The 27,779-nt window shown below is 46.7% G+C and overlaps 1 protein-coding gene across 6 annotated transcripts in view; it reads left to right on the forward strand.

Annotated features, from left to right (window-relative positions):
- The window catches only part of HSPG2 (heparan sulfate proteoglycan 2), a 173,273-nt gene that overhangs the window by 74,454 nt on the left and 71,040 nt on the right, over positions 1-27,779 (forward strand). For 4 of the 6 annotated variants that reach the window (XM_056795621.1, XM_056795623.1, XM_056795622.1 and 1 more), the window contains 29 exons: positions 1,488-1,616; positions 1,879-2,106; positions 2,235-2,354; positions 6,034-6,165; positions 6,416-6,560; positions 6,682-6,833; positions 7,963-8,109; positions 10,667-10,830; positions 12,085-12,264; positions 12,403-12,599; positions 13,401-13,548; positions 13,950-14,077; positions 14,321-14,407; positions 14,505-14,566; positions 14,773-14,840; positions 15,531-15,671; positions 16,801-16,983; positions 18,381-18,560; positions 18,777-18,895; positions 19,349-19,460; positions 20,097-20,210; positions 20,431-20,558; positions 21,718-21,804; positions 23,649-23,698; positions 23,864-23,961; positions 25,441-25,581; positions 25,888-26,079; positions 26,790-26,828; positions 27,355-27,456. In XM_056795621.1, the coding sequence (XP_056651599.1) occupies positions 1,488-1,616; positions 1,879-2,106; positions 2,235-2,354; positions 6,034-6,165; positions 6,416-6,560; positions 6,682-6,833; positions 7,963-8,109; positions 10,667-10,830; positions 12,085-12,264; positions 12,403-12,599; positions 13,401-13,548; positions 13,950-14,077; positions 14,321-14,407; positions 14,505-14,566; positions 14,773-14,840; positions 15,531-15,671; positions 16,801-16,983; positions 18,381-18,560; positions 18,777-18,895; positions 19,349-19,460; positions 20,097-20,210; positions 20,431-20,558; positions 21,718-21,804; positions 23,649-23,698; positions 23,864-23,961; positions 25,441-25,581; positions 25,888-26,079; positions 26,790-26,828; positions 27,355-27,456 (3,773 nt within the window). The remainder of the gene's footprint in view (positions 1-1,487; positions 1,617-1,878; positions 2,107-2,234; positions 2,355-6,033; positions 6,166-6,415; positions 6,561-6,681; positions 6,834-7,962; positions 8,110-10,666; positions 10,831-12,084; positions 12,265-12,402; positions 12,600-13,400; positions 13,549-13,949; positions 14,078-14,320; positions 14,408-14,504; positions 14,567-14,772; positions 14,841-15,530; positions 15,672-16,800; positions 16,984-18,380; positions 18,561-18,776; positions 18,896-19,348; positions 19,461-20,096; positions 20,211-20,430; positions 20,559-21,717; positions 21,805-23,648; positions 23,699-23,863; positions 23,962-25,440; positions 25,582-25,887; positions 26,080-26,789; positions 26,829-27,354; positions 27,457-27,779) is intronic. The other 2 variants (XM_056795625.1, XM_056795626.1) reach the window with 1 other exon arrangement.

A 27,779-nucleotide genomic window follows, 5' to 3' on the forward strand; every position in this document is an offset into this window, starting at 1 on the left:
CAAGAGGAGAAACGTTTATTTGATTTTAGTGGCAATAGGGAGCAGGGGAGTAATGTAGTGAGAGGCAGGCTTCAGGAATCTCCTTTGGGCAGCTCTGTGGAAGATGGACTGAAGAGATTTGAGGTAGGCTGAACCATCACCAGTGATGATGTCTACACCAGAGTGCTAGTCGTGTAAGGAGAGGAGAAAAGACATAGGGAAGAGATGTGGTGGAGAAAGAATCAACAAGACTTGGCCATTTAGCTAGGTGGCACAGTGAATAGACTATTGAACCTGGAGTCAGGAAAACTCATCTTCCAGAGTTCAAATCTAGCCTCAGACACTCACCAGCTGTGTGACCCTGGATAGATCACTTAACTTTGTTTGCCTCCATTTCCTCATCTGTAAAATGAGCTAGAGAAGGAAATGGCAAACCACTCTGACATCTCTGCCAAGAAAACCCCAAATGGGATCATGAAGAGTTAATAAACAACATGGTGGAAGGTGGTAGGGAGGTAAGAGAGAGTCGGGGTTGAAGATGACTCCTAAGCTGGGAACATGGGTAACTGGAAGGATCTCTATCCTTTATAGAAATAGAAAAGCCAGAAGAAGGGGACGGGTTCAAGGGGGAAGCTAATAAGCTGGCACTCTTTTGAATGTATTGAGTTTCAGATGTCTACAGGTCATCTAAGAGGCAGTTGGTGGCATATGACTAGAGTTCAAGAGGGAGATGAGGGCTGGATGTATTGATTTGAGAGTCATTTGTAGAGCTGATAGGTGAATGTGATTGGTTGTTAAATTTGTAGAATGATAGTTGAATCCATTGGAGAGGATGGAACCATTGAGATAGAAAGTAGGGGGGGGAAGAGAATGGGGACCAGGACAGAGCTCATGCATGGGAAACTCAGCATGGAAGGTTCTTCTGGGTTAGATGGGCAGGAGAATTAATTATAACATGAAAATCTGGGGAGGCGAGACCACCTAGGAGGTGATAGCAGTGACAAATCCTACCTTGGCATCAAGGAGGGTAAGAAGACAGAAGCAATGTCAATTCCAGGAGGTGGGAAGGAAGAAGGGAGGGAGACAACATGAATCATACAGCTTTGGAAAACTTACACAGAAATTTGTTATTAATTATATATAATTATGTCATAATTATATGTAATATTTAATAATAAATAATTATTAAATAAAATAAAGATAAAGGGGAAAGGGGGGAAATCTATGTGAAACCTAGCAACCAAAATTTAAAAAAAGAAGACAGAAGCAAGATCCCTGTGAATGAGAAGAGAATATGAAGAGCCCAATCAGGGTTTTTAAAAGCTGGGAGACTCTGATGCCCAATAGGCTATGTAGCCTTGGTGCATCCACATGAAGCGATCTTTCCCCAAGTCTTTTGCTTAACTGTGGCCCATATCCCTCCTGGCACCTCCCCATGCTCTGAGACCTCTCTGCTCCCTAGTTTTCTGTCTCTCCCTCCTCCCTCAACCATCCCTATCTTCCTGCAGTGACACCCGCCTCTCGGCTCTGCACGGACAAAGAATTTGCCTGCCGGACCCACAATGAGTGCATAGCCCTAGAGTATCGTTGTGATAGGCGGCCAGATTGCAGGGACATGTCTGATGAGCTCGACTGTGGTGAGGGTCAAGATGACTGGGGGGTGGGGGAGGAGGGTAAGCATGGAGGAGGCAGGTGGGCATTCAGGAGTGGAGCCGTCAAGGTGCTGGGCACGAGGAATGGGCTGAAGAAGTCCTGTGATAAGGACTGGGCTTTTGGGGATGAGGAACAAGACAGAAAGGACACAGGAGAGTTGGCTAGATAGGTAAGAAGACGGCAAAGGGACCGGGGAGTGGGCACCAGGAGCAGGGATGACTTGAGGGAGCTGTTATTTATTTCCAGAAGAGACCGTGCCACCAGAACCTACGGTACCTCCTCCAAGGACTCCAGCCCCCACCACACAGCAGGTACCATGGACAGTTGCTCCGCAGTCCCTCCTCCCACCTGGCTTACCCAGGCTCTGTGGACACCATGAAGCCTCGTGTACCAGCGGGCAGTGTATCCCTAAGAATTATTTCTGTGACGGCCAAATGGACTGTGCGGATGGCAGTGACGAGGAGAACTGTGGTGGTGAGTAAAATAAGGCCAGAACTGAGGGGCCCTTTGTTGGCCTCTCTTCTTCTCCTCCCAGCCCAAGGAGAGGGCCTCTGGATAGTGGGGAGATCACCGGCACAACCCTTTGGTTTTTGTCCTCCCAGATTCCTCCTTGCCCTGTGAACCCAATGAATTCCAGTGCAGAGACGGACGCTGCGCCCTCAAGCTCTGGCGATGTGACGGGGACTTTGACTGTGAGGACCATACAGATGAAGAAAATTGCCGTGAGTCCTCACTGCCCAGTGGTCCCCTTCCCTTCATGAGCCTGGGTCAGGAAGAGCCCACAAACCACCGTTTAAACTGGGGGAGAAAGAAAGCTTTGGGTTTTTATATGGGAAAGTGCCTTCCTAGCTGTACTAAGTCATCATATCGCTAGTTCAATGTCATGGTAAACAATACCCAAATCTTTTCTACTTAGAATTGCATAAGACATAGTAGAGCTGGGAGAGACCTTAGAACCCAGAATGTCAGAGCTGGGAGAGACCTTAGAACAGAGACTGTCAGAGCTGGGAGAGAGCTTAGAACACAGAATGTCAGAGCTGGGAGAGACCTTAGAACACAGAATATCAGAACTAGAAGAGACCTTAGAACAGAGAATGTCAGAACTAGACGAGACCTTAGAACTGAGAATGTCAGAGCTGTGAGGGACCTTAGAACAGAGAATGTCAGAGCTGGGAGAGACCTTAGAACAGAGAGTGTCAGAGCTGGGAGAGATCTTAGAACAGAGAATGTCAGAGCTGGGAGAGACCTTAGAACAGAGAATGTCAGAGCTGGGAGAGACCTTAGAACAGAGAATGTCAGAGCTGGGAGAGACCTTAGAACAGAGAATGTCAGAGCTGGGAGAGAGCTTAGAACAGAGAGTGTCAGAGCTGGGAGAGACCTTAGAACAGAGAGTGTCAGAGCTGGGAGAGACCTTAGAACAGAGAATGTCAGAGCTGGGAGAGGCTTTAGAACAGAGAATGTCAGAGCTGGGAGAGAGCTTAGAACAGAGAATGTCAGAGCTGGGAGAGACCTTAGAACAGAGAGTGTCAGAGCTGGGAGAGAGCTTAGAACAGAGAATGTCAGAGCTGGGAGAGACCTTAGAACAGAGAATGTCAGAGCTCAGAGAGAGCTTAGAACAGAGAATGTCAGAGCTGGGAGAGACCTTAGAACAGAGAGTGTCAGAGCTGGGAGAGAGCTTAGAACAGAGAATGTCAGAGCTGGGAGAGACCTTAGAACAGAGAGTGTCAGAGCTGGGAGAGAGCTTAGAACAGAGAATATCAGAGCTGGGAGGGATCTTAGAACAGAGAATGTCAGAGATGGGAGAGACCTTAGAACAGAGAATGTCAGAGCTGGGAGAGACCTTAGAACTGAGAATGTCAGAGCTGTGAGGGACCTTAGAACACTGGATATCATGATAATACGTGTATAATCCAGATTGAATTGCTTTCCAACTCCAGGAAGGGGGAGGGAAAGGAGAGAAGGAGATAATTTGAATCATCACTTTGGAAAATTTATTTGGAAATTTATTACATGTAATTGGTAAAATAAAATATCTTAATAAGCCCCCCCAAAAAACCCTCACAATGTCAGAGTTGGAAGGGACTTTAGAACAGAGAATTCTGGGGCTAGGATGTAGCTTAAAACATTAGAAGAATATCTAAAACAGACTTTTAGAGCCAGAAAGGGCTGAGGAAACTTCAGCCTGCCACAGGGTGGTGATTTCCCAAGGTCATGCAAGGAGTTGGTAGCTGAGCAGAGCTCAGTGCTTGGATGCCCAGTGTGTTCTTTGCTGCTTCCCAACTAAATGATGTAAACCAAGAAGTGTAGCTGTATTAGAAAGTCCTCCAGCTTCTGCATCTTCCTTCTCTGCATCCTCTCCTCTCTGAGGTTGGATACCAGCCCCCTCCAGCCTCAGCAGGACTTCCTTCTCTTATTCACATTTGCTTCAGAGCTGGGGAGAAAATGAGATGCTCTGGTTCTAGAGAGCTTCCCTCAGAATCCCCTGCCTGGCTAGAGGCAATCATGGCCAAGGCCATATTTGGCAGAGGTTAAGTGCAGCAAGGAGGAGGTGACAAAGTCTGGAAGGCCTTGAATGGAGAACAAGTCCAGGACAGATTATCAGCTTTATTTCTGCTCCCCATCTGCCTCTGCAAGATGATCCTTGCACCAATGACATCTTTTATGGGGCAGAATGTGTGTGTGAGAGAAAGAGATTGTGAATACTGTTATGTTATGTGTCTGAGCCTGTGGTTGTATGTAATTGACATTGTCATGTATGTCTGAGACTGTGTGATGTTGTGTTCTGAGACTGTGATTGTGTGTGACTGTGACATTGTCATGTTGTATGTTTAAAACTATCGCTCTGTGTGTCAACACATGTGTTGCCATTGCCACATGTGTCTTAGTGCGGTTGTATGACTGACATTGTCACATGTGTCAGAGACTTTGTATGTGACCAACATTGTCATGTTGTTTAGGACTGATTGTGTGACTTGATATTGTTGTGTTGTATGTCTGAGACTATACTTGTGTGACTGACGTGTGTGATGTTTTCATGTTGTGTGTTTGAGACTGTGATTGAGCATGACTATAACATTGTCCTGTTGTATTCTGAGACATTATATATGACTGAAATTGTCCTGTGTGTCTGAGATAATGTGATTGTTTGCCTGACATTGTCATGTTGTGTGTTTAAGACTGTGTGGCTACTATATTGTCATGTGTGCCTGAGATAATGAGATTATATGCCTGACATTGACATGACATGTGTCTGAGACTTTGTATGTGACTGATATTATCGTGTTGTATATCTAAGACTATGATTATGTGTGACTGAAATTGTCCTGTGTGTCTGAGATAATGTGATTGTGCGTCTGACATTGGCATGTACCTGAGACGTTGTATGTGATTGATATTGTCATGTTGTATATCTAAGACTATGATTGTGTGACTGATATTGTTCCATGTGTCTGAGATAATGTGATTGTGTGTCTGGCATTGTCATGTTGTATATTTAAGACTGTGTGGCTACTATATTGTCACGTGTGCCTGAGATAATGGGATTATATGCCTGACATTGACATGACATGTGCCTGAGACTTTGTATGTGACTGATATTATCGTGTTGTATATCTAAGACTATGATTATGTATGACTTAAATTGTCCTGTGTGTCTGAGACAATGTGATTGTGTACCTGACATTGTCATGTGTCTGAGACTTTGTATGTGGTTGATATTGTCATGTTGTGTGTCTGAGACTGGGATTGCATGTGACTGACATTGTCATGTGTATCTGAGACTGTGGTTGTGGTGGCTTGTTAAACAATTTCTAATTGGAGGAATGACATGCCTGGATCTCTGCCTGAGGAAGATCAGTCTGGTGAAGGAATTTGGAATAACTTGGTAGGGGGTTGGGCTAGAAAGAGGTTGGAGCCCCTTTCAGCTCAAGAGTTTGCGGATCATTCCTGAGAAGATAGATAGCGTGGGGCCCTCTTACCTTCAGTTTCCCTTTCAGAGGTTTCAGGTCTATCCCCACATTCCCTTGGGGGCCAGTAGGAGTCCCGGGAGCCAGGCAGGAGTGGGGGGGAGAGCATACATGTATGAGGTTGGCGGCTGTTTGCGTTTATCTGTGGTTGCTCTTAAATATAACCCTTAGGGATACGTCATCTGACTGTAGGGCTTTGTGTCAGGAACTCTCCTGACCCAAAGTAAGATGGTGTGTCTGTGTGGCCTCATGTATGGGCCTGGCTGATATGAACTCTGTGTGTGTGCAAGACACTGAGTGAGCCCTTATTCACGTGAGACACAGTATGAGAGAACATGCGTGTGTGTTTTTCTGTGAGAGAGACTGCTCTGCGGGGCCCCTCTCCCTCGAGTCGTGCCTCCCCCATACCCATACCATTCTTTCTGGACCTTCACAGCCCCCAAGCTCCCCGGGGATGTCTGTGCACCCACCGAGTTCCGTTGCGTCTCCACCAACACTTGCATCCCCTCAAGCTTCCACTGCGATGAGGAGAGTGACTGCCCAGACCGTTCAGACGAGTTCGGCTGCAGTGAGCATGGCGGGAAGGGAGGGTACACGGGGAAAGGCCCCAGCTGGGGGGGGGGGCAGGATCTGAGAACAGATATCAGGGGGCTTCCACTCTTGGCTTCTGGCCTCAACTCCCCCTGCCGGGGTCCCCATTTCTTTACCTGTCCTGTGCCCCCTTTCCTGCCCCTTGCACCCCTTCCTCCTCTTCCACTCCCCCATTTATAGTTCCCCCTTTGCCCGCAATGCCCATAGTAACCCCTCTGTGCCCACAGTGCCCCCCCAGGTGGTGACCCCACCCCAGGAGTCGGTTCAAGTGTCCCGAGGCCAGACGGTGACCTTTACCTGTGTGGCCATTGGTGTACCCACCCCCATCATTAACTGGAGGCTTAACTGGGGCCACATCCCCTCACACCCCAGGTACGATGATTTGAAGCCAGGGCACAGGCTCGGGGGCCAAGAGCCAGGGGATGGCATGAAGAAGGGAGGGGTCCTGGGAGGTTGCAGACTGAACTTAGTGCCCCTCTGTTCCCTGGCCTAGGGTGAAAGTGACCAGCGAGGGGGGCCGAGGCACCCTGACCATTCAGGACGTGAAGGAGGCCGACCAAGGAGCTTACACGTGTGAGGCCATGAATGCCCGAGGCATGGTGTTTGGTATCCCGGATGGTGTCTTGGAGCTCATCCCCCAGCGAGGTATGAAGTGGGCCAGGGGTACAGACTGACTGGGAGAGTCCCATAACCGCTGTCTGCCTCAGTTTCCTCATCTATAAAATGGAGATAACAGCATCTATCTTGCAGAGTTATTGTGAGGATCAATTGAGAGAATAGTTGTAAAGAACTTCTGTTAGTGGTACCCCAAAAGCATCTCCCATCCATCTCCATAAAGCTTTTAAGGTTTTTCCTCAGGCCAACTTTGTGAGGTTGGTACTACAAATATTATTATCATCCCCATTTTATAGATAGCACTGAGGCTCAGGATCATAGACCTAGAGCTGAAAGAGACCTCAGAGGCCATCTAGTCCAGTCCTCTCATTTTTATAGAGGAGGAAACTGAGGCCTAGGAAGGTAAAATGATCCAAAATCACACAGGTAGTAAGCTTCAGGGGTCAGAGGTGACCCCAAGCCCTCTGAACTTAAAAGCCTCCCTTCCTGCCATTCCATAGAGATGCCAAGTTCCTTCCCACCTCTGCACCTTTGCTGGTGCTGGGCCCTTCCCCCAAAAAAGATAACACCCTCCCTTATCCTCTCTGCCCAGGTAATTACTCAAAGTCCTTCCCTTCCTTTAAGGCCTGTTAGAAAATGACTTGTCCTTGTCTGCCCAGCTGGTAAGCTAGTAGCTAACATTTACATTAATATTTTTTAAGGTTTGTTAAATGCTTTCTATATATTCTCTATTTTTTAAGGTTTATGTGCTTTCTGTATATTCTCAATTTTTAAAGGTTTATTAGGTGCTTTCCATATATCCTCTATTTTTAAGATTTGTTAAGTGCTTTCCATATATTCTAAATTTTTAAAGGTTTGTTAAGTGCTTTCTGTATATTCTCTATTTTTTAAAGTTTGTTAAGTGCTTTCCATATATTCTCTCATTTGACAGAGCTGGAATTTTGAGCCAGTTCTCCACCTCCTCTCTGGAACAGGGAAAGAGGGAGCTCTTTATTTCCCGCTTGGCAAAAGCAGGGCACAATGAAAAGAGGCAGAGGAACTGAATTCAGATCCCAGCTTTGCCCCTTCCCCCTTTATGACTTTGGGCCAGTCTCTTTCTGCTCAGTAGCACAAGGGGCTTGGACCCCATTCCTAAGGCCAATGCCCTCCTCCCCCGCAGGTCCCTGCCCCGATGGACATTTCTACCAGGAAGACAGTTCTTCGTGCCTGCCATGCTTCTGCTTTGGCATCACCAGCCTGTGCCAGGGCAGCAGCCGCTACAGGGATGTGATCCGCCTGCAATTCGACAGACCCAACGACTTCAAAGGTGGAGGGAAGACTGGGCAGAGGGGTCAGGGGTGAGAGGGTGGCATTTTGGGTTTCAAGGAGGGAAATGCCATGTTGGGAAAATGGAAATAGACATCATTGACGTAAAGCGCTTCCTGGGTGCAGAGAGAGTATTGGGCTGGAAAATGCAGAGCTTAGCATGCCAGCTCCTTCTTCTCATGAAATAAACAGTCCAATAGCTGGACAACACTCCCCTTGAGGTGACCAGTGTGGACACTCAGTCGTTTCTGTTGTGTCCAACTCTTCGTGAATCCCTTTAGGGTTTTCTTGGCAGAGATACTAGAGTGGTTTTGCCATTTTACTCTCCAGCTTTTTTTTTTTTCAAATAGAAAACTTTTCACTAACCTATGAACAATTGTTTCCAGTCTTTTTAAAAAAATTTTTTTCTGGACTCAGACACTTCCTGGTTGGGTGACCCTGAGCAAATCACTTAACCTCCATTGCCTAGCCCTTAACAATTTTTTTTCTGCCTTGAAACCATATTCTAAGACAGATTCTAGTTAGGGTTTAAAAATATATATTTTTTTAATTTTCATTGTCATGTAAAACACATGTCCATTTGGGTCATTGTTGTAAGAGCAAAGTCATATAACCAAACCATAAATAATATAAAATAAAGGCATAAATAAATAAATAAATGACATCAATACATTGATGTGAGAGATTATGACTCCAGCAGTTCTTTCTCTGGAGGTGGAGAGCATTCCCATCATCTGTCTTTCAGGATTGTCCCAGACGATTGCATGGCTGAGAGTAGCCAAGTTTTCACAGATGATCATCATCCAATATTGCTATTATTGTATACAATGTTCTCCCAGTTTTGCTTATTGCTCTGCATCAGTTCCTGTAGATCTTTCCAACTTTTTTTGAAATCATCCTGCTTATCATTATAACACAATAGTATTCCATCACCAACAAAGACCACAGTTTATTCAGCCATTCCCCAACGGATGGGCATCCCCTCAATTTCCAATTCTTTGACAGCGTCTGATGCCCCTCTAGTTCTAGAGGAAACTGAGAATGATCTGCCTTGGATTGAATTGTTCGTTCGGTCTTCTCTTGAATCAAAGCTTGGCTCCTAGGTTTCCCTTTATCCCCACTGCTCCTCATCCAGACCTTTGTGGCCAAGCAGGAAAAAAAAATTCATCTTTCTTCCATATGGCTTTTTTTAATTTTATTTTTTATTATTTTTAAGAATCCTAAATTTATTTTTAAGTCCTGAAGAATTAAATTTGTTTTTTAAATCTTATCTTTAATTTTTTAATTTTTATTTTAATAACAAATTTCCACATAAGTTATTGTTTCCCTCCCTTTTCCCCTCCCCTCTCCTGGAGATGACAAGCAATTCAGTTTGGGTTATACATAGATTATTGTACAAAGCTTATTTCCATATTATTCATTTTTGTAAGTGAATAATCTTATAAAACCAAAACTCCAAATCAAAAACACAAATAAAAAAGTGAAAAATCATATATTTTCTTCTGCATTTCTACTCTAGCAGTTCTTTTTCTGGAGGCAGATAGCATCCTTTGTCCAAAGACCTCAGAATTGCCCTGGATCGTTGCATCACTGTTAGTAGCAAAATCTGTCCCATTTGATTGTCCCACAATATTTCATTTACTGTGTACAATGTTCTCCTGTTGCTGCTGATTTCACTCTGCATATGGCAGCTTTTAAGATAATTGAAGACAGAGCTCATTGCTAGGACCAGACACGTTTAGCTTAGTTTGCTTTCAAAATTACTGTTTAGAAACATGAAAGCTGGAGAAATTAAGGAGGAGGGGAATTTCCTCCCATTTTTTAATGACAGAGGTGAAGAAGAACCCTCATGGAGGAGTTTTTTCCCCAAACATCATCCCCATTGCTTCCCTGAGAGTCAGTTTCAGACCCAAGCAAGAATCCCAGTCTGGGGGCTGCTCAGTGGTCAGCGGGCATTTATTGTGTTTATTATCATCCGAACCCTGAGCCAAGGATGCAGAGAATGGCAAAAACAAGGTCCCTGCCTGCTCCTGTTCCAAGAAGGAAGACAGCTTAGAAACAGCTGTGTCCACACTAGTGAGAGACTGGGTAGAGGAGGGCAGCCTTGGAAGGGAAGGCAGGAGCCGGGATGGGGGTGGGGGGAGGATGTTTCAGTGTCCTAGCATTGATCCCAAGGGGCTTACTAGATAGCAGCCACATTGTAACACTCTTCTGTCTTAGAACCAATACACAATATTGATTCCAAGACAGAAGGGAAGGGTTTAAAAGAAGAAATTTGGCCTTAGACCCTTGGGCAAGTCCCTGAAGCCCCACTGCCCAGTTCTGACTGCCCTTCTGCCCTGGAATTGATATTTAGTATAGATTCTAAAAAAAAAAAAAGAATGGAAAAGTTAAAAAAAAACAAATGGGAGAGGGAGGAAGGATCTAGTCGGTGAGAGGCTTCCAATGCCACATAGGTTTTATATTCAATCTGGGAGGACGAAGACTCTCTGGAAATTGAGTAAGGGGAGGAAGCCTTCAGAGGCCAGAACCCTCACTGCATGCCTTCTCCTTGCCAGGGGTGAATGTGACGATGCCTGCACAGCCGGGCATGCCGCCCCTGTCCTCCACCCAGCTCCAGGTGGACCTCGAGTCACAGGAGTTCCAGCTGGTCGACCTGTCCCGGCGCTTCCTCATCCTGGATTCCTTCTGGGCACTGCCCCAGCAGTTCCTTGGGAACAAGGTGACAGAGCTCTGGCCACCTGTATGGCTGAGAAGGGAGATCTCAGGCCTGAGAAGGCCGAGAGTCAGAGGAGCGCAGGAGAGGGCTCAGAGCACGTAGGGAGCTCCTGGCTGTGAGCAGTAATCTCTTTCCTCTTTGCTTTGTAAAGAGGGTACCAGAGAGGTGTCGAGGAAATGCCCTTTCCCCTTACAAAGTGAGGGGGTCCCAGTTTGGAGGAACCAATGGATCTGCTGGTTTCCTCCCTCATTGCTTTCCTTTTTTGGCCTTGCTTTGTAGGGTGTCTTGGTCCGGGTGGAAGGGTATATTTGGACGTGAAAGTGACAGAAACAAAAGATATCAACAAAAATAAGATGAATTTTTAAAATAATAATAATAAATTCAATTTATAATATATTTAAGATGATAAAAATAATAAATTTAATTTCTAGCATATTTAATAATATATTCACAATAAATTTAAATAATGTAATTTGCAATATATTTATAATAATAAATCTCAATAATAATATATTTATAATAATAAATAAATGTCTAATCTCCAGGCTCTCTTCCAGTTCTAATTCAATTAAAGGCATTTAGTAAATACCTATTGTGTGCCTGGTGCTTGTGCCATCCAAGAACAAAAATAAAGTAGCCCCTCCCCTCAAGGAGCTTCCATTCTGTTGATTTTCCATTGTGATGCTCATCAGGAGATGTGATATATGACTTTCCTTGCCCATAGGCCAAAAGATGGGGGGCAGTGAGGTTGTACAGTGGATAGAGCTTGGAGTTCAGAGGTCCTGAGTTCAAATGTGACCTCAGACACTTTCCAGCTGTGTTACCCTGGACAAGTCACTTCACCCCCATTGCCTAGCCCTTACCGCCCTTCTGCCTTGGAATCCATACACAGTATTGATAAATGTTTAAAAGAAAAATCTAACCCTCAGATACTTCCTAGCTGTGTGATGCTGGGTGAGTCATTTAACCCCCATTGCCTAGCTCTTGCTGCTTTTCTGTCTTAAAATTGTCTTTAAACATTGTCTAAAACAAGAATCGTGTCACCATGAGAATAAAAATAAAAATTTAAGTTTAAAAAATAATAAAGGAAAATTGGCTAAAAATAATAATAATAAAAAAGAAAAAAATGTTTAAGAAGAGTTTAAAAGAAGAAAAAAGCTCCGCAGACTTTGGAGCGGTGAGGGGTTGGCACCTTTGCCAGGCAGCTGCAGGCTCTGGCCAGTGTCAGAGTCCCGCTCTCTTCCTTCTTCCGGTCAGGTGGATTCCTATGGCGGCTTCCTGCGCTACAAGATACGCTATGAAGTGTCTCGGGGCTTCTTGGAGCCTGTGCAGAAGCCCGACGTGGTGCTGCTGGGGGGTGGTCACCGCCTGTCCTCCAGGGGTCACACGCCCACCCATCCCGGCCACCTGAACCAGCGGCAGGTCCAGTTCACCGAGGTGAGAGCCGGGGGTCTCCATTCTGGTACTGGGGAGGGTCCGGAATACCAGGATAAGAAGCTCCTGTGGGGAAACCCAGCTGGACAGCTCCGCGTGGGGGGGAGGAGCCGAGCCGACCTGCTGTCTCCCTTCCCGCAGGAGCACTGGGTGCACGACTCAGGGCGGCAGGTGTCCAGGGCCGAGCTGCTGCAGACCCTGCGGAACCTGGAAGCCGTGCTGCTCCAGACCGTGTACAACAACAAGATGGCCAGCGTGGGACTGAGTGACGTTGCCATGGACACCACTTCCGCCAGCCCAACCCCCCATGGGCGTGTCCATAGCGTGGAGGAGTGCAGGTGAGGCACAGAACCTCCCCCGTGGTACCAACACCCAGATTGATTCTAAAACAGAAGAAAAGACTTCCAAAAAACCTATGGCTATAAATCCTATAACCTACTTCATCGGGCTCTTGTGAAGAATGTACATTCACATTATGTAAATATGAATCGGCAGTGCTTCTCTGTAGGGAAATATTGGTATGGGAACTCCCCTCCTCCAGAGCTGATCTAGCCCTCCCTGGCTGTGACTTAGGTGATAAGCCATAGGATCGGCTGATGTGGCCCAGACCAAGTATCGGGAGGGAGATTTGAACCTAGATCTTGCCAGCTTGAAGCTTGGCCTTCCAGCTATTATGCCATGTTATAAATTAATTATCATTAGTTATTAATTATTATATTTATTAGTCAATAATTTATTCCACATTATATGATATCAGATATGTTATATTATAGAATATACATGTTATAGGATATATAATATGTTATATCATAGAATATATGCTATATTATGTTCTAGATTATAGAATATGTTGATATATTAGAATACATATATTATAGAATATATATTATGTTCTATATTATAGAGTATGTTATATTAGAATATGTAGTGTTATGTTATAGAATATAATAGATTGTTATATTTCATATTATATAGATAATGTAATAAATATATAACACTAATTAATAATATATTATTTATAATTATTTATAATATATAATATTCTATGTAATCATAATTATTATTACTATCAGTAAGATGAAGGGCCTTGTTAGCTCCTTTCACATCTAACTCTGATTCTGTTTGTCCCCCCACTCCAGATGTCCCATTGGTTACTCTGGCCTTTCCTGTGAGAGCTGCGATGCCCATTTCACCCGTGTGCCCAATGGGCCTTATCTGGGCACCTGCTCTGGGTGTAACTGCCATGGCCATGCCAGCTCTTGTGACCCTGTGTATGGCCACTGTCTGGTGAGTGATTCCCGTGGGCACGGACAGTCCCTGTGATCTCGAGGCAGGCAGGATGGGCTCCATCCAGACAGTCATTCATTTTGGGGCAAGGCATTTTAGGAGGGGCTGAGGGTGGTCATGGAACAGAAGGGAAGAAACCGGTTCCATGTGGCCCCAGAAGGGGAAATTAGGACTAGAGCTCAACTTACCCCCAAGGAGGAAGTGGTTTAGATTCAATAGAAAGAACTTATGGTGATCAGAGCCACTTCACCATTGAGGCAGGAGGTAATGAGTTACCCGTCCCTGGGAGGATTCGAGCAGATTCAGGATGGTTGTGTGCCACAGCAGGAGGCTGGGCTGGCTCCTCTCCAGCCCTAGGAGTCTCTGGTTGTTCCTGAGCCCCTTTTTCACTGCCATCACAGAACTGCCAGCATAACACGGAGGGACCACAGTGTAACAAGTGCAAACCGGGTTTCTTCGGCGATGCCACACGTGGCACTCCCACTGCCTGTCGGCCCTGCCCCTGCCCCTACATCGATGCCTCCCGAAGGTCAGTGTCCTGGGGATGGTGAGTACTTTCAACCCTGGATGATGAACAGCTGCTGATGCTCACATTGGCACCTTCTCTGGACCTGGATACACCTTGGCTCCACTGTGCCAACATCCGACTCAGTGTCCAGCATCCATCACCTGTCCAGTGTCTGCCATAACATCCTGTGGGTTCCCCATACCTGCCCCCTTTATTTCTCGGTTCTTAATGCCCTTTATGCCACCTCCCCTCTGATCTCAACAGGTTCTCTGACACCTGTTTCCTGGACACGGATGGCCAAGCCACATGCGATGCCTGTGCCCCCGGGTACACTGGGCGCCGCTGTGAGAGGTGAGGGCAGAGTCCAAGGAGAAGTGGGCATTGGGTGGCATCCCACAAAGGGCTGGCATTAGGAACTCTGTGCTGACATAGGTTTTTCTCTCCTCAGCTGTGCCCCTGGCTATGAAGGCAACCCGATTCAACCTAACGGCAAATGCAAGCCCATCACCAGTGAGTCATGCCAGCCTGGGAATCTCCCTTTCCCCAGTGCCCCTGGGCCTTGTGGGATGCCCAGAATGCCCTTCTCTCTGGCAAAACCCCATTCCCCGAGGCTGCTGCCCCTATCCACGTCCCTTCTTGCCATCCTCCTTCTGGAACTGTCCCTGCCCAACTCCTGCCAACACAAACCCTAACCCTCCTTCCACCTTATTCCCCAGACCAGGCAATTGTGCGCTGTGATGAGCGGGGCAGCACGGGCACCTCTGGAGAATCCTGCCGCTGCAAGGTACATCAAGCACTAGGCAGGCATTGCCCAGGAGATTCTTGGCAGAAGCATTTTAAATTATTTATTTTTATTTTATTTGTTTATTACTTAAAATTAAATTTAGTAAATGAAATTAAATCAAATCCAGCCTCAGTTTCCTCAGCTGTAAGATTAAAATTAAAGACACTTTCCTGACCACCACCGAAAAGCAACAGCATGTCATCATCTCCCCTTGATGGGGGACTGATGACCTGAGACTTAGAAAAAAGAAGGAAATTGTCCAAAGTCACACAAATCAGCCTTGAACTTATGATTTGAACCCAGGTCTCCTGACTGCCAAGTCCAGTGTTCCTTCCATTACATTGTATGGTTTGGGTTTTTTTTTTTTAAAACCCTTCCCTTCTGTCTAAATATCAATTCTAATAACATATGTATAACCCAGGGGAACTGTTTGACAACTCCAGGAGTGGAGAAGGAGAAGGAGAAGGAGAAGGAGAGAAAATGAGTCCTATAACCTTGGGAAAATAGTTAAAAATAACAAAAAATAAACATTGACTAAGACAGAAGGGAAGGATTTAAAAAAGAATTAATACTAAGCGAGAAGATAACTGTTTAAACAAAAGGCCAAGGCCTGGCCTCTTTTGTGGGAGGGGGTTCCCCTTCCTCCACCTGCCCCCCTCAGCCAACACCAAGCCCCCTTCTTTGTTGTAGCCAAACGTGGTCGGCCGCCTGTGCAATGAGTGCTCGGATGGCACCTTCCACCTGAGCGCCAGTAACCCGGACGGCTGCCTCAAGTGCTTCTGCATGGGGGTGAGCCGCTACTGCACCAGCTCTTCCTGGAATCGGGACCAGGTATGAGGGGGCCCCAGGGGGCTGGATGACAAAGTCAGACAATGGGCACCTGCCCTGGCAGCAGATTCTTCCCCTCAAAAAAAAAATCCTAGACTCTGGGAAGGGATAGCAGGTCCTGAGTCATTGGCCAAAGCATAGCAGCTTGGATGGTTCAGATGATTAAAATCCTGGTTCCCCTGAAGTGAGGTGCCCCTGTGGCAGCTAGATGATGCAAATGGAGAGAGCATTGAGCCTAGAATCAGGAAAAACTGAGTTCAAATCCAGATACTTCCTAGCTGTGGAACTGTGGGCAAGTCACTTAACTTCGGTGTGCGCCTTAGTTTCCTCATCTATAAAATGGCAATCATAGCAGCAACCACTTTACCAGAGTTATGATGAGGGTCAAATGAGATGATTTTACAAAGCACTCGGCACATACTATATTAATGCTATTTTTAAAATATTATTAGAAAAATATTTTCCTTGCTTCTTTTCTTTGGAATGGAGATGACTTGGGTCTCTTAAAGTTCTGGCATTCTATCAATAAAATAGAGAGGGAGGAGATTAATGAATTGGGCATGCAGCTTAAAAAACTAGAAAGAGAACAAATTAAAACCCCCCAGATCTGAATTGGAAATCCTAAAAATCAAAGGAGAAATGAATAAAATTGAAAGTAAAAGAACTATTGAACTCATAAATAAGGTTAGAGGCTAGTTCTTTGGAAAAACAAAATAAACTATTAGTAATCTAATCAAAAGTTCTGGCATGTTCTATCCCACTGGGTATGGTGACACAGTTTATAAACCAAGGACCAACCTCACTATGTGCCCAAGGGCTGCAACTCTAGGAATAAATATTAATTTTTTCAGTTCTTGATTCACTAAACTGCTTGTAAGGCACCAGGAGGCTTGGGGTCACCATTGGTGGGGGGCCTCCCTACTTAGATGGGCCCTTGAAATATCACAATCCCGATTTAGATAATGATGCCTTTTTGTGCTGTGGTGGTGATGCTGGGCTCAGGGCGAGCACAAACCTTTGGCAAGTCGTCCCAAGGGTACCTGATGGACTCCAGCTGGGCAAGGGCTCTGGGGCACCCAGAGGACCTCCCGCCTGCCCCTGGGTCCAAGCTCTCTCTTCCCCTCGTTGCCAGGTTCACGGGGCCTCTGGTGCTGGTGATCACTCCCAGTTCAGTCTGTCTAACGCTGCGGGCACTCACAGTACGAGTGAAGGCATCTCTTCCCCCGCTCCCGGGGAGTTGGTGTTCTCCAGCTTCCATAGCCTGCTCCCCAGCCCCTACTTCTGGAACCTTCCCTCAAGATTTCAAGGAGACAAGGTGAGCGGATGAGGGGCTTGGGGATGGAGCAGAAGAGAAGGAAGCGGGAGGAGGAAATGTGCCTTTCTTCTTTCATCAGAAAAATAGAAGATCCTGGATGCAGAATGGGTGGGATATGGGCAGGGCATCCCTTAGTCTTTTATTTTCTTACACCAGAGTTAGGCAAAAGATGTATATTTGAAGACAGTTAGGATAAAAATCAATAAAACTTCAAAACAAGAGGTTAAATTTAAAATATAGAAGGAAAAAAATTAAAATATAGAAAGAATTTGATAGGAAGAAAGATGGAAGGAATTCCAGGAAAAGGAAACAGCTTGAGCGGGTGTGTATTGATTCTAATATCTCCTAGAGATATTAGAAATTCAGAATGGCTTGCTAATGTGTAAAACTTGAACATATGCCCTAGATTACACAAACATAGGTTATATGTGTATAGATATATTTGTATTTCCTGACTCTACAAATAGTGTTATTTTTCTGTCATTGAGAAAATCATTTCTGCATAGAGATAAATTTACTTATATTGATAAAAAAAAAGAGCAGTGTGTAGAGGATCTGGCACAATAAAGGAGCCAGAGAGGGACTCTTTGGGCCAGAACCTAGAATTTGTGCAGAGAAACCTGTAAGAATAGGCTGGAGAGCCAGGGTTGGGAGGGTGGCGGGGGTATTAGATGGTGGCGGCTTGGAGCACCAGGGAGGGGAGTCTGAGCTTTATTCTGGAGGCAGAGGGGTGAGAATTTTGGGCAGAGGTGATAGGACCAGAGTTCTGCAGGAGGAAGATGATTATAGGAGTGTCATGAAGGATGTACTCAGAAAAGGGAGAGAAGAGAGGCAGGAAGACTCCTGGGGAAGCTGTTATGTTGGTTCCAGGGAAGGTACCAGAGGAATGGATGTGAGAGATACTGTAGGGATGGGCATGGGGCAGTCTGGAGAGCATCTTCTCAGCTGGCTCTGCATGAGATGGATAACTAAGGACACCAGTCATTGTGGACCCAGAGAGGAGGAGAGCTGGGGTGGGGGGCCTTAGAACAGAGAAGGTCAGCCAGAAACAACCTAAGAACACAGAATGTCAGGACTAGAAGGAGCCTCAGAACAGAGAATATCAAAACTGGGAGAGATCTTGGAACAGAGAATTTCAGAGATGAGAATATTAGAATTTAGAGTATTCGCTCTAGGAGGTCCCTTACAACCTGGAATAACAGTACTGAAAGGAAAATATCATCTAATCCGTTACCCTGAAATTGCAGAGTAGAGGGAGGCACAGGGATGGTCAGAGACTTATTTGAGGTCTCATAGCTAGTTAATGGTAACATTCAAACCCAGGCCTCCTTCCTGCCATTATTCCAGGGTTTTCTAGCTGACTGGGATATAATCTAGCATTGTCTTCCTCTCCCCAGGTGACCTCCTATGGAGGAGAACTACACTTCACCGTGACCCAGCGGCCCAGTCCAGGCTCCCCAGCCCTGCACGGGCAGCCCCTGGTCCTGCTTCAGGGCAATGAAATCTCCCTAGAACACCACCCCCAGCAGGAGCCTGTGCCAGGCCAGCCCAGCACCTTCTCCGTGCCCTTCCGCGAGGTGAGCCCCAGCACTGTCCCCGGCCCCACAGCCTTCCCTGATCTCTAGAAAAGGCTCTGGACTGGACGAGGTCCTGGTTCCTATCCATCATCTTCCTCAGGCCGGTGGGCCCCAGGTCTCCCTCCTAAGCCCTCTTAGGAGGAGGGACTGCAGGTCAGTCCTGCCTCCATGAGTCTTCCGAAAGGGCAGTCAGGACATGTGCGTTCTCATCCACAGCACGCCTGGCGCAGGGCAGACGGGCAGCCGGCCACCCGTGAGCACCTGCTCATGGCCCTCGCCGACATCGATGTCATCATGATTCGGGCGTCTTATGCTGAGAGCCAGGTGGAGAGCAGGTACCTTGAGAATGGTTTGCCCATGGCAAGAGGTTGGGGAGGCGTTGAGAAAGCTGGGTCTTGTGGCCTTCAGAGTGCCCTGAATTTAGAGTCTGGGGAGCTGGCATGGTCAAATCCTGCCTACAGACCAGCTGGGACCTGGGCTTTGGTCACCTTGTCTGTAGCACAAGCAGATTGGACTCTGGGTTCCTGCAGCCCCCGAAATCTTTTCTGTGATCTAGAGATAGGCTAGGGCAGGATGGAACATGCTCTAAGGCCTCTCCTCTATCATTCTAAGACCTCCAATGAGTCTGGGTTAGGATGGACGATGGCGCATGGGCCTCCACCATTCAGGGTATAGTAGAAGAGCTTGCATTTGGAGTCAGGGGTGGGGGGTGTATTGACTGACCTCTAAAGCCCAGGACTCCACAGCCTCCATTCTCTGGCCTTGGCCTCCCCTCACTACCCCCACAGGCTTTCTGGACTACACATGGATGTGGCTGTGCCCCAGGTCACGGGGCTGGAGCAGGCTGTGGAGGTGGAGCAGTGTGTCTGCCCGCCTGGCTACCGAGGACCATCCTGCCAGGTGAGCCCCAGCATCTGTGTATGTCAAGCCTCCAGCCTATCCCCCTACACCCCTCATCCTGTAGAGAGCATTTGGAATCCAAAGGACTAAGTTAAAATTCTACCTCTCCTACTTACTGCCTGGGCGACCTCCAGCAAGTCATTCTGAGCCTCAGTAGTAAAATGAGGTTGGTTTAGGGAGCAACTAGGTGGCTCAGTGGATTGAGATCCAGACCTGGAGACAGGTCTTGGGTTCAAATGTGACCTCAGACACTTCCTAGCTGTATGACCCTGAGCAAGTCACTGAACCCCAATTACTCAGTCCTTACCTCTCTTCTGCCTTGGAACCAATATACAGGATTGATGCTGAGACAGAAGATATGGGGTTAAAATAAATGAGACTGGTCCTAATATTCTCTTAAGTTTTCCTTTCAGTCTTTATAATTCTCTGCTCTCAGGGCCCTCCCTGGCTCTTCACAGTTCTTTTCCTTGCCTGTTTTGGGGGCTTTATCTGCTCCCCCCTTTTGTGGTTCCTCCAGCTGGGGAGTCCTGCAAACAGCTGAACCCCCACTGAAGAAGTTCTGCCCTGGGGCGGGAAGAGGGGAAAGTTCTTTTGCCCCCTTCCTCTTTCCCTCCCTGACCTGCCTTCTCCCCACAGTTCTGTGATATAGGGTACACCCGTGCATCCAGTGGTCTCTACCTGGGCACTTGTGAACTCTGTAGCTGCCATGGACACTCGGTGATATGTGACCCAGAGACCGGGGCTTGCCAGGTGAGAGCTCCCCAATCTGGTACCCTTCCACTAGGGCTCTTGGATGTTCCACTGTCTTCTAGGGCCCTGATCCCTAGGGCAGCTCAGTTGAGAATGAGCAATGCTCTAAGCCTGGGGTTGGAAAAGATGGATTGGGCAGAGTTGGGGGGAAATGGGGAGAAGGGGCCACACTGGCCCATGGACCCAGAGGCAGCCAAGGTCTTGACCGTCTCCTTTCTAGGGCTGCCAACACCACACGGATGGTGCCAAATGTGAACGCTGCCAACCCGGATACTACGGTGATGCCCAGAGAGGTTCCCCTGAAGATTGCCAGCCCTGCCCCTGCCACGGGATGCCCTCTAACAACCAGTAAGTCTGAGCTGCCCTCCCCATGCCTTGGGCCTGATTCTTCTTTTCTCTTCCCTTCTTTCTCATTGTCTTTCTCTTGCCCATCCCATCCCTCTTCACCCTTTGGCAACATGGTATAGAATTTATTTGATTTGAAATCAGAAAATTGGGGTTCGAAGCTCAACTCACTCATTACTAAACTGTGTGACATTGGCCAAGTCCCTCCCCTTCTCCCATTCTTGATTTCTTCTCTAAAGTGAGAGAATCAAGTTCAGTAGAATTGCTTTTCAACTCAGGGGGGGTGGGGATGAGGGGGAAAACATGAATCCTAACCATGGGAAATTTTTTAAAATTAAAAAAATAAAGTTTAAAAAATTATAAAATGAGAGAATTGAGGACTTATGGAAAAGAAGGCTATCTGCCTCCAGAAAAAGAACTGTTGAAGTAGAAATGCAGATGAAAACATTTGATTTATCCCTTTTTAATTTGGGTATATGTTTGGGGGCTTTGGTTTTATAAGATTATTCTCCTATAAAAATGAATAATATAGAAATAGGTTATGCCCAGACTGAATTACTTGCCAGTTCTGGGAGGAGGTGAGGGAGGGAAACAATTTGGCTCATCTAACTTTGGAAACCTTATGTGGAAATTTGTTATTAAATAAAGGAAAAAAATTAAATAAAATTTAAACACATAAAAATAAAATAAAATAAGAGGATCAGACCAGACCAGAGGCATCAAGCTCACAGTTACAAAACTCTGGAGCACATTTTCATTTCCCCCAGCTTAGATAACTCCACTCCCAGGGTCCTTCCGGCACCTCACATTGCATCATCCTCTGTTCTACTCTTCTGAAATAACCATTTGTTTTTGGTTTGGGGTTTTAAATTTTTTTTCTGGGTTATACACATATTATCACACAAAATAAATTTCCAAATTGTTCATTTTTATAAATGAATAATTATATAAAACCAAAACCCCAAAATATAAACCCAAATAAACAAGTGAAAAATTGCATGCTTTCATCTGCATGGAATGACCATTTGCAACAACATTCCATTAGCCCAGGTGGCCTCCAATGCCAAAGTTCTGGATTCTAGGATTACTTCCTCTGTTTCCCTTGACATTGGCTCTCAACCCAGATCCATCTCCATCTTGGTTTCTTCTCCCCAAACTACAGAGGGATCCATACTTGTTTTCTGGACACTGATGGCCACCCCACCTGCGATGCCTGCTCCCCAGGGCACAGTGGTCGCCACTGCGAGAGGTATGTCCCCAGGAGGGGAGGAGGAGGAGGAGGGAGCATCTCTCAGGTCCACCACTGGTCAGGACCTCAGAGGCTTTGTAGCTTACCCCCTTGGTTTCCAGATGACAACACTGAAATTTAGGAAAGTTTAGTGACTTCCTTAGGGTCACACTGGTAGTAAGCCTTAGAGGTGAGATTAGCCTTCAGGTCCTTGGACTTCAGAGCCAGGACTGTTCCCCTCAGATGATGGTGGGTGGTGAGAGTGTTTTATGGTTGTTTAATCAGTTCTCTAGAATTGAATTAAGGGGTGGGCAGAGATTTGCTTTGATTGATTGATGATTGATGCTTGACCTAAATCTTGGTACTGGTTTTGCCCTTTGATGTGCTGTGGGACTCACCATTTTTTTAACCTATAAAATGAGGAAAACAGGATTAGGAGATTTCTATTTTTATTTTTGAGTTCCAAAATTCCTCCCTCTCCTCCCCCTGATTACATGATTTATTTTTTTTATTTAAAAACTTAAATTCTGTGCAGATGAAAGCATATGATTTATCACCTGTTTATTTGGGTATATGTTTTCAGGTTTTGATTTTTAAGACTATTCACTTATAAAAATGAACTATAAAGAAATATGTTTTGCATGATCAAACATGTATACTCCAGATCAAATTGCTTGCCAGCACCAGGAGGGGGAAGGGAAGAAGGTAGGGAGACAATTTGGATCATATAACTTCAGAAAATTTATGTGGAAATTCATTAAAATAAAAAAAAATTAAAACTTAAATTCTGTATTAGTAATCAATTCTAAGACAGAAAAGTGACAAAGACTAGGCAATCTGGGTTAAGTGGCTTCAAGGACTAGGCAATTGGGGTTAAGTGACTTGCCCAAGGTCACACAACTAGGAAGTGTTTAAGGCTGGATTTGAACCCAACTCCTCCCATCTCTAGGCCTGGTCCTCTATCTACTGTGCTTTCTAGCTGCTCCCTGATTAGATGATTTCTTAAAAATCTTTCAGCCTGTGTCACCTAGATGGAATGCTCACTGGGCTTGGAGCAAGAGAATTAGCTTAGAATCCAGGCTCACTGTGTGATATAGGGCATGACACATCCTCAACTTCTTCATCTGTACAATGGGATAATAATCATTTTTGTGTTATCTATCTTGTGAAGCCCCCATGCAGGGGTGTACTGGGAAGCACGAAGGACTGGTTCTCTGGTGGGAGGAGTTGGGGAATGTGTGCAAGGATACACTTTTAACTTCAGTCTACACTAACATTTTCTCCTTCACTTTATTAAGAATAGACAACCACTTGATCAGTGACACAAGTAAAACCCAGTGAAATTGTGTCTCGGCTGCGGTGGGGGTGGGGAGGGGAGGGAAAGAACATGAATCATGTAACCATCAAAAATTTTCTTAATTAATTAAACATTTTTAATTTAAAAAAAGAATAGACAATAAAATTAAAAAATCAAACTCTGATTTGTAGCATTTCCTAACTTCTAAGGTGTAAATGCCCACACTAAAAATCTCTCTTGACCCATTTTGAGCTGTCACCAGCACACCCCTGACCCCATGAAATCACAGATGGAGAAATTGCTTTGCATATATTTTTAAGCTAGGCTTTAATATTAATGGCCAATGTGGGCAGCGAGGTGGTTCAGTGGATAGAGCACCAGGTCTGGTGTTGAAAGGACCTAGGTTCAAATGTGCCCTCAGACATGTCCTGGCTATGTGACCCTGGGCAAGTCACTTAACCCAGAATGCCTTATTCTTGCCCCTCTTCTATCTTAGAGCTGTTGCTAGGATGGACAGTGAGGCTTAAAAAAAATAAGAGTGGCTCATGAAATTGTTTGTTTCCTACAGGTGTGCTCCTGGTTACCATGGCAACCCCAGTCTGGGCCAGCCCTGCCTAAGTGAGTTGGGGCTTGTTGGGACCAAAAGGGCAGAAGATGGGGGAGATGCAGGGGGTGATTGGACTAGCCAGGCCCCCACACTCTGTCCACAGAGGGGAAGGCTAGCAGTGGGGGTGTCTGGAGAGGTGGGGAAAGTAGCAGCTTTCCCTCCATCTCCCTCTGCAGGTGATAGACCTGGCCCGGTCCCTGATGGCTGCGGATGTGACCCAGCAGGCAGTCTCAGCACCCAATGCGACAAAGCCTCAGGGCAGTGTCGGTGTAAGGTAAGTATTGGGGAGAAGGGGGCACCCCTGGATGCTTGATTCTACCTATTTAGAGGCAGGGAAGACTTCTTTTGAGAAAAGGGGAAAGGAGTTGGGCTCTGGTGTTAATGACACACAGAAAAGTTAGAAACATGCATTAGTAAAATACTAAATAGACAGGTGGCTCAGGGGATAGAGCACCCGGCCTAGAGTCTGGAGGACCCTCAGATGCTTCCCAGCTATGTGACCCTGGACAAGTCTCTTAACCCTGATTGCCTAGCCCTTGCCCCTCTTCGGTCTTAGAATTGATATTAAGAGGGCAGCTGAGTAACTCAGTGGATTGAGAGCCAGGCCTAGAGATGGGAGGTCCCAGGTTCAAATTTGACCTCAGGTACTTCCTAGCTGTGTGACCCCAGACAAGTCACTTAACCCCTATTGCCTAGCCTTTACCACTAATGCATAGTATTGATTCGAAGATGGAAGGTAAGGGTTTAAAAAAAATTGATATTAAGACAGAAAGTAGAGATTGGTCAAAGGGCCAGATAAATCTGAGGCAGAATTTGAACCCAGGACCTCTTGCCTCCAAGGCCAGCCCTCTATCAGTCACTATACCAATGTTGCCTTTCCATTTTGATACCTTCCAAATTCAAACTGTGTGTAACAGTTTCCTTCTCTGTTCCTATCCTGAAATGTTCATATTTGCTTTAAATGTTAAATCTACAATAAAAAAGAGAAAAATTTAATTTAATTTAAAAGTCAGAAAGGCCATTGGATGTGGGGGTCTGAGACCCAGGTTGGAGTCCTGTCTGTTAGTTAACCTTAGACAAGATCTCTCTGTGCCTTGGTTTTCTCATCTGTAAAATGGGAATGGTACTACGTTCTTCACCTGTGTGAACAGAGTGCTCTGTAAATCTCTATTTGCTACTGAAATAGAAGCTGCTATTGGTCTCTGAGGCAGGCCATCCAGCTCTTTTTTTTTTAACTTTTCTGTCTTAGTAACAACTCTAAGACAGAAGGGCAGGGGTTAGGCAATGGGGGGTTAAGTGACTTGCCTAGGATCACACAGCTAGGAAGTGTCTGAGGCCAGATTTGAATCCAGGACCTCTCATCTCTAAGCCCTGGCTTTCTATCCACCGAGCCACCTAATTCCCTTGATTAATTTTTTTAAACCTTTACCTTCCATCTTAGAATCAATACTGTAAATTGGTTCCAAGGCAGATGAGTTGGTAAGGGCTGGGCAATGGGGGCTAAGTGACTTGTCCAGGTCAGATTTGAACCCAGGACTTCCTGACTCTAGATCTGGCTCTCTAGCCACTGAACCACCTAGCTGCCCCTCACCCTGCTCTTAAACCTGTCACCTCCCTTAGGCCAGGACCCTGGCACAGGCCTAGAGGGAGAGGAAGGGGCAGCACTGGGGAAGAGGAAGCTTGGGGACTGCTAATGAGAGGATGAACCAAAAAGGAGAGCTCACCTTCCTGTGTGTCTGCCCCATCCCCTCAGTCCAAGGTGGAGGGCCCCACCTGCAGCTCTTGCCGTCTTCATCACTTCTACCTGAGTGCTGCCAACCCCGAAGGCTGCCTGCCCTGTTTCTGTATGGGCGTCACCCAGCAGTGTGCCAGCTCCTCCTACACCCGCCACCTGGTATGGACTACTGAGCTCTACCTCCCGAACCCACTTCAGCCCTTCTCCCTTCTGCCACTTATTCCCAAGGCTTCTCCAGAGCTTTATTCCTGGAGGGACCTCAACATTGTCTCCCCGGCTCCCAAAACTGTCTAGTATCTGCCCCTCCTCTGCCCATTCTCACAGCTTTTAGTGCCCCTCCCCAGCCTTCCTCAGTGCCTACCCCAGCACCTGTCCCCATACTGTCTTGGTGCCCACTGTGCCAATCCCCTCACTCTCCTATCCCCAGCACCCAAGATGACCCCATCCTACTCTTTCTCTTGCCAGACCTCCACCCCCTTTGCTCCCGGTGACTTCCAAGGTTTCACACTGGTGAATCGGCAGCGAAGCAGCCGGGTGGCCGGGGGCTTCATCGTGGAGCCGATGCCTGAGGGTAGCCAGCTCTCCTTCAGCAACTTTGCCCACCTGGGCCATGAGTCCTTCTACTGGCAGTTGCCCGAGACTTACCAGGGAGACAAGGTACAGGGTGTGAGGGCACAGGGTGGGCAATTGGGGCCAGCCTGTTCCCCACACTCAGAATGGCTTATGATGATCAGGTGATGGTGAAATTGAAGGCAATGACCATGATGATGGCAGTGATGGAGATGATAGAAGAGATGGATACTGGTAGAAAGGGTTCACCTTTGAGTTATGTGGGGGTAGGATCAGTGGTGTCCGAGGAGATGCCAGCGGGGCTGAGTAAGGGCACAGGGAACGTTGGTGGGACAGGAACTGAGTTAGGAAACAGCAAAGAGAGGCTCCCTCAAGCTTCTCAATCGTGTGAAGCTCTGCAGGCGTATAGCTCTTTCCATCCTCGAGACCATCCCTGGCTTCTCACCTTCTTCCTCCCAGGGGCCTGCCAAAGGAACCCATTGTTGGTCCTTTGTCTCTTCATTGTTTCTTTGCTTTGTCGCTTCATCTTCTTCCATTTCTGTCCCTCATCCACACCTCTGTCTCCCCTGTCTGTCCATCCCAGGATGCCTATCCTTCCTTCATATCTAGCTTCCTGCGTCTGTTCCCCTGGTCTCTGCTCTCCATTCCTTCATCTGCACGCTTCCCAGCTCTACCCTTGTCTCTGTCCTCTGTCCCTAATCTCCATTCTGCCCTTTGTATCTGTCTCCTGCGATTTCTTGGGCCTTTACCTCTCTGGAACCTATTTCTCTCTTTCTCCTGGTACCCTGTGCTGCCAGAGGGAAGCATACTTTGCACGGCTACGGAGGGCACATCAGGTATGGCATGCAGAATGTGGTGTGGCATGCTCACGGTGTATAATTAGGGTGTCTGCTGTTCCCCTCAGTCCAGCATGCAGTGCAGATCCAAAGAGATGTGGGATGCTGTGGTGGCCCAGGAGTGGGGCTCATGGTAGGGATAGAGTGACACCCCAGGGACAAGATACAGCTTGTCCCATTAAAGGCATATTCAGGCCTGTAGTCAGTCAGGGGCCCCATGGGCCAAGCCAGGAGCAAAGCAATTTCCACAACCTTCCTGGAACTACTCTGTGGTTTGGGCTCTAGTACTAACCTTGGGTTGGCAGGAGGAGGTAACCTTTGTGTCACCCCACATTACCAGGTCACACTGGCACTGACCTGCCAATCACCTGGAGCTAACTTTCCATGTGCCAAGCTCAGAAATGAGAAACTGTGACTCATGGCATGATACAAATCGGGGACTTCCCACTGGAGGGTTGGCGCTACCCTAGGGTTCTGGTGCCAGGGCAGGGTTTGGGGAGATCTGACCCATCATCCATTCTATCAGAACCGCACATCCTTCTCAGAGGAGCAGCTGCGGGAGGCTGTGGCAGCTGGGAAGATTCTGGGGCCCCCTGTGGGCAGTGGCCGGGCATCCCGGTCATCCCAGGTAACCATTGTACCTGACAATGCCCAGGACCCTAACAAGAAGGCCAAATACCAGAACCAAAAAAAGTGTTTCTGGGACTGAAGACACAGGCCTCATCTGTGCCCACTTTCCCCATTTTAGCATTGGCACTGACCCATGCCACCAATAACTGACCACTCATGCTTCCCCTGGAAATATATCCCAGAGCAGGAAGGCTATTAGGGCCAGGGGAACAAGTTCTGTGCCTGTCTTGGGCATCCTTGAATGCCCAATGTATGCACTCCAACAGACACTTTTGAAGACCTCTCCTCATCCTTTGCTCATCCAGTTACTTGGTTTTGTTT

This window comes from Monodelphis domestica, chromosome 4 (genome assembly GCF_027887165.1).
Source record: "Monodelphis domestica isolate mMonDom1 chromosome 4, mMonDom1.pri, whole genome shotgun sequence".
Taxonomy (NCBI): Eukaryota; Metazoa; Chordata; class Mammalia; order Didelphimorphia; family Didelphidae; genus Monodelphis; species Monodelphis domestica.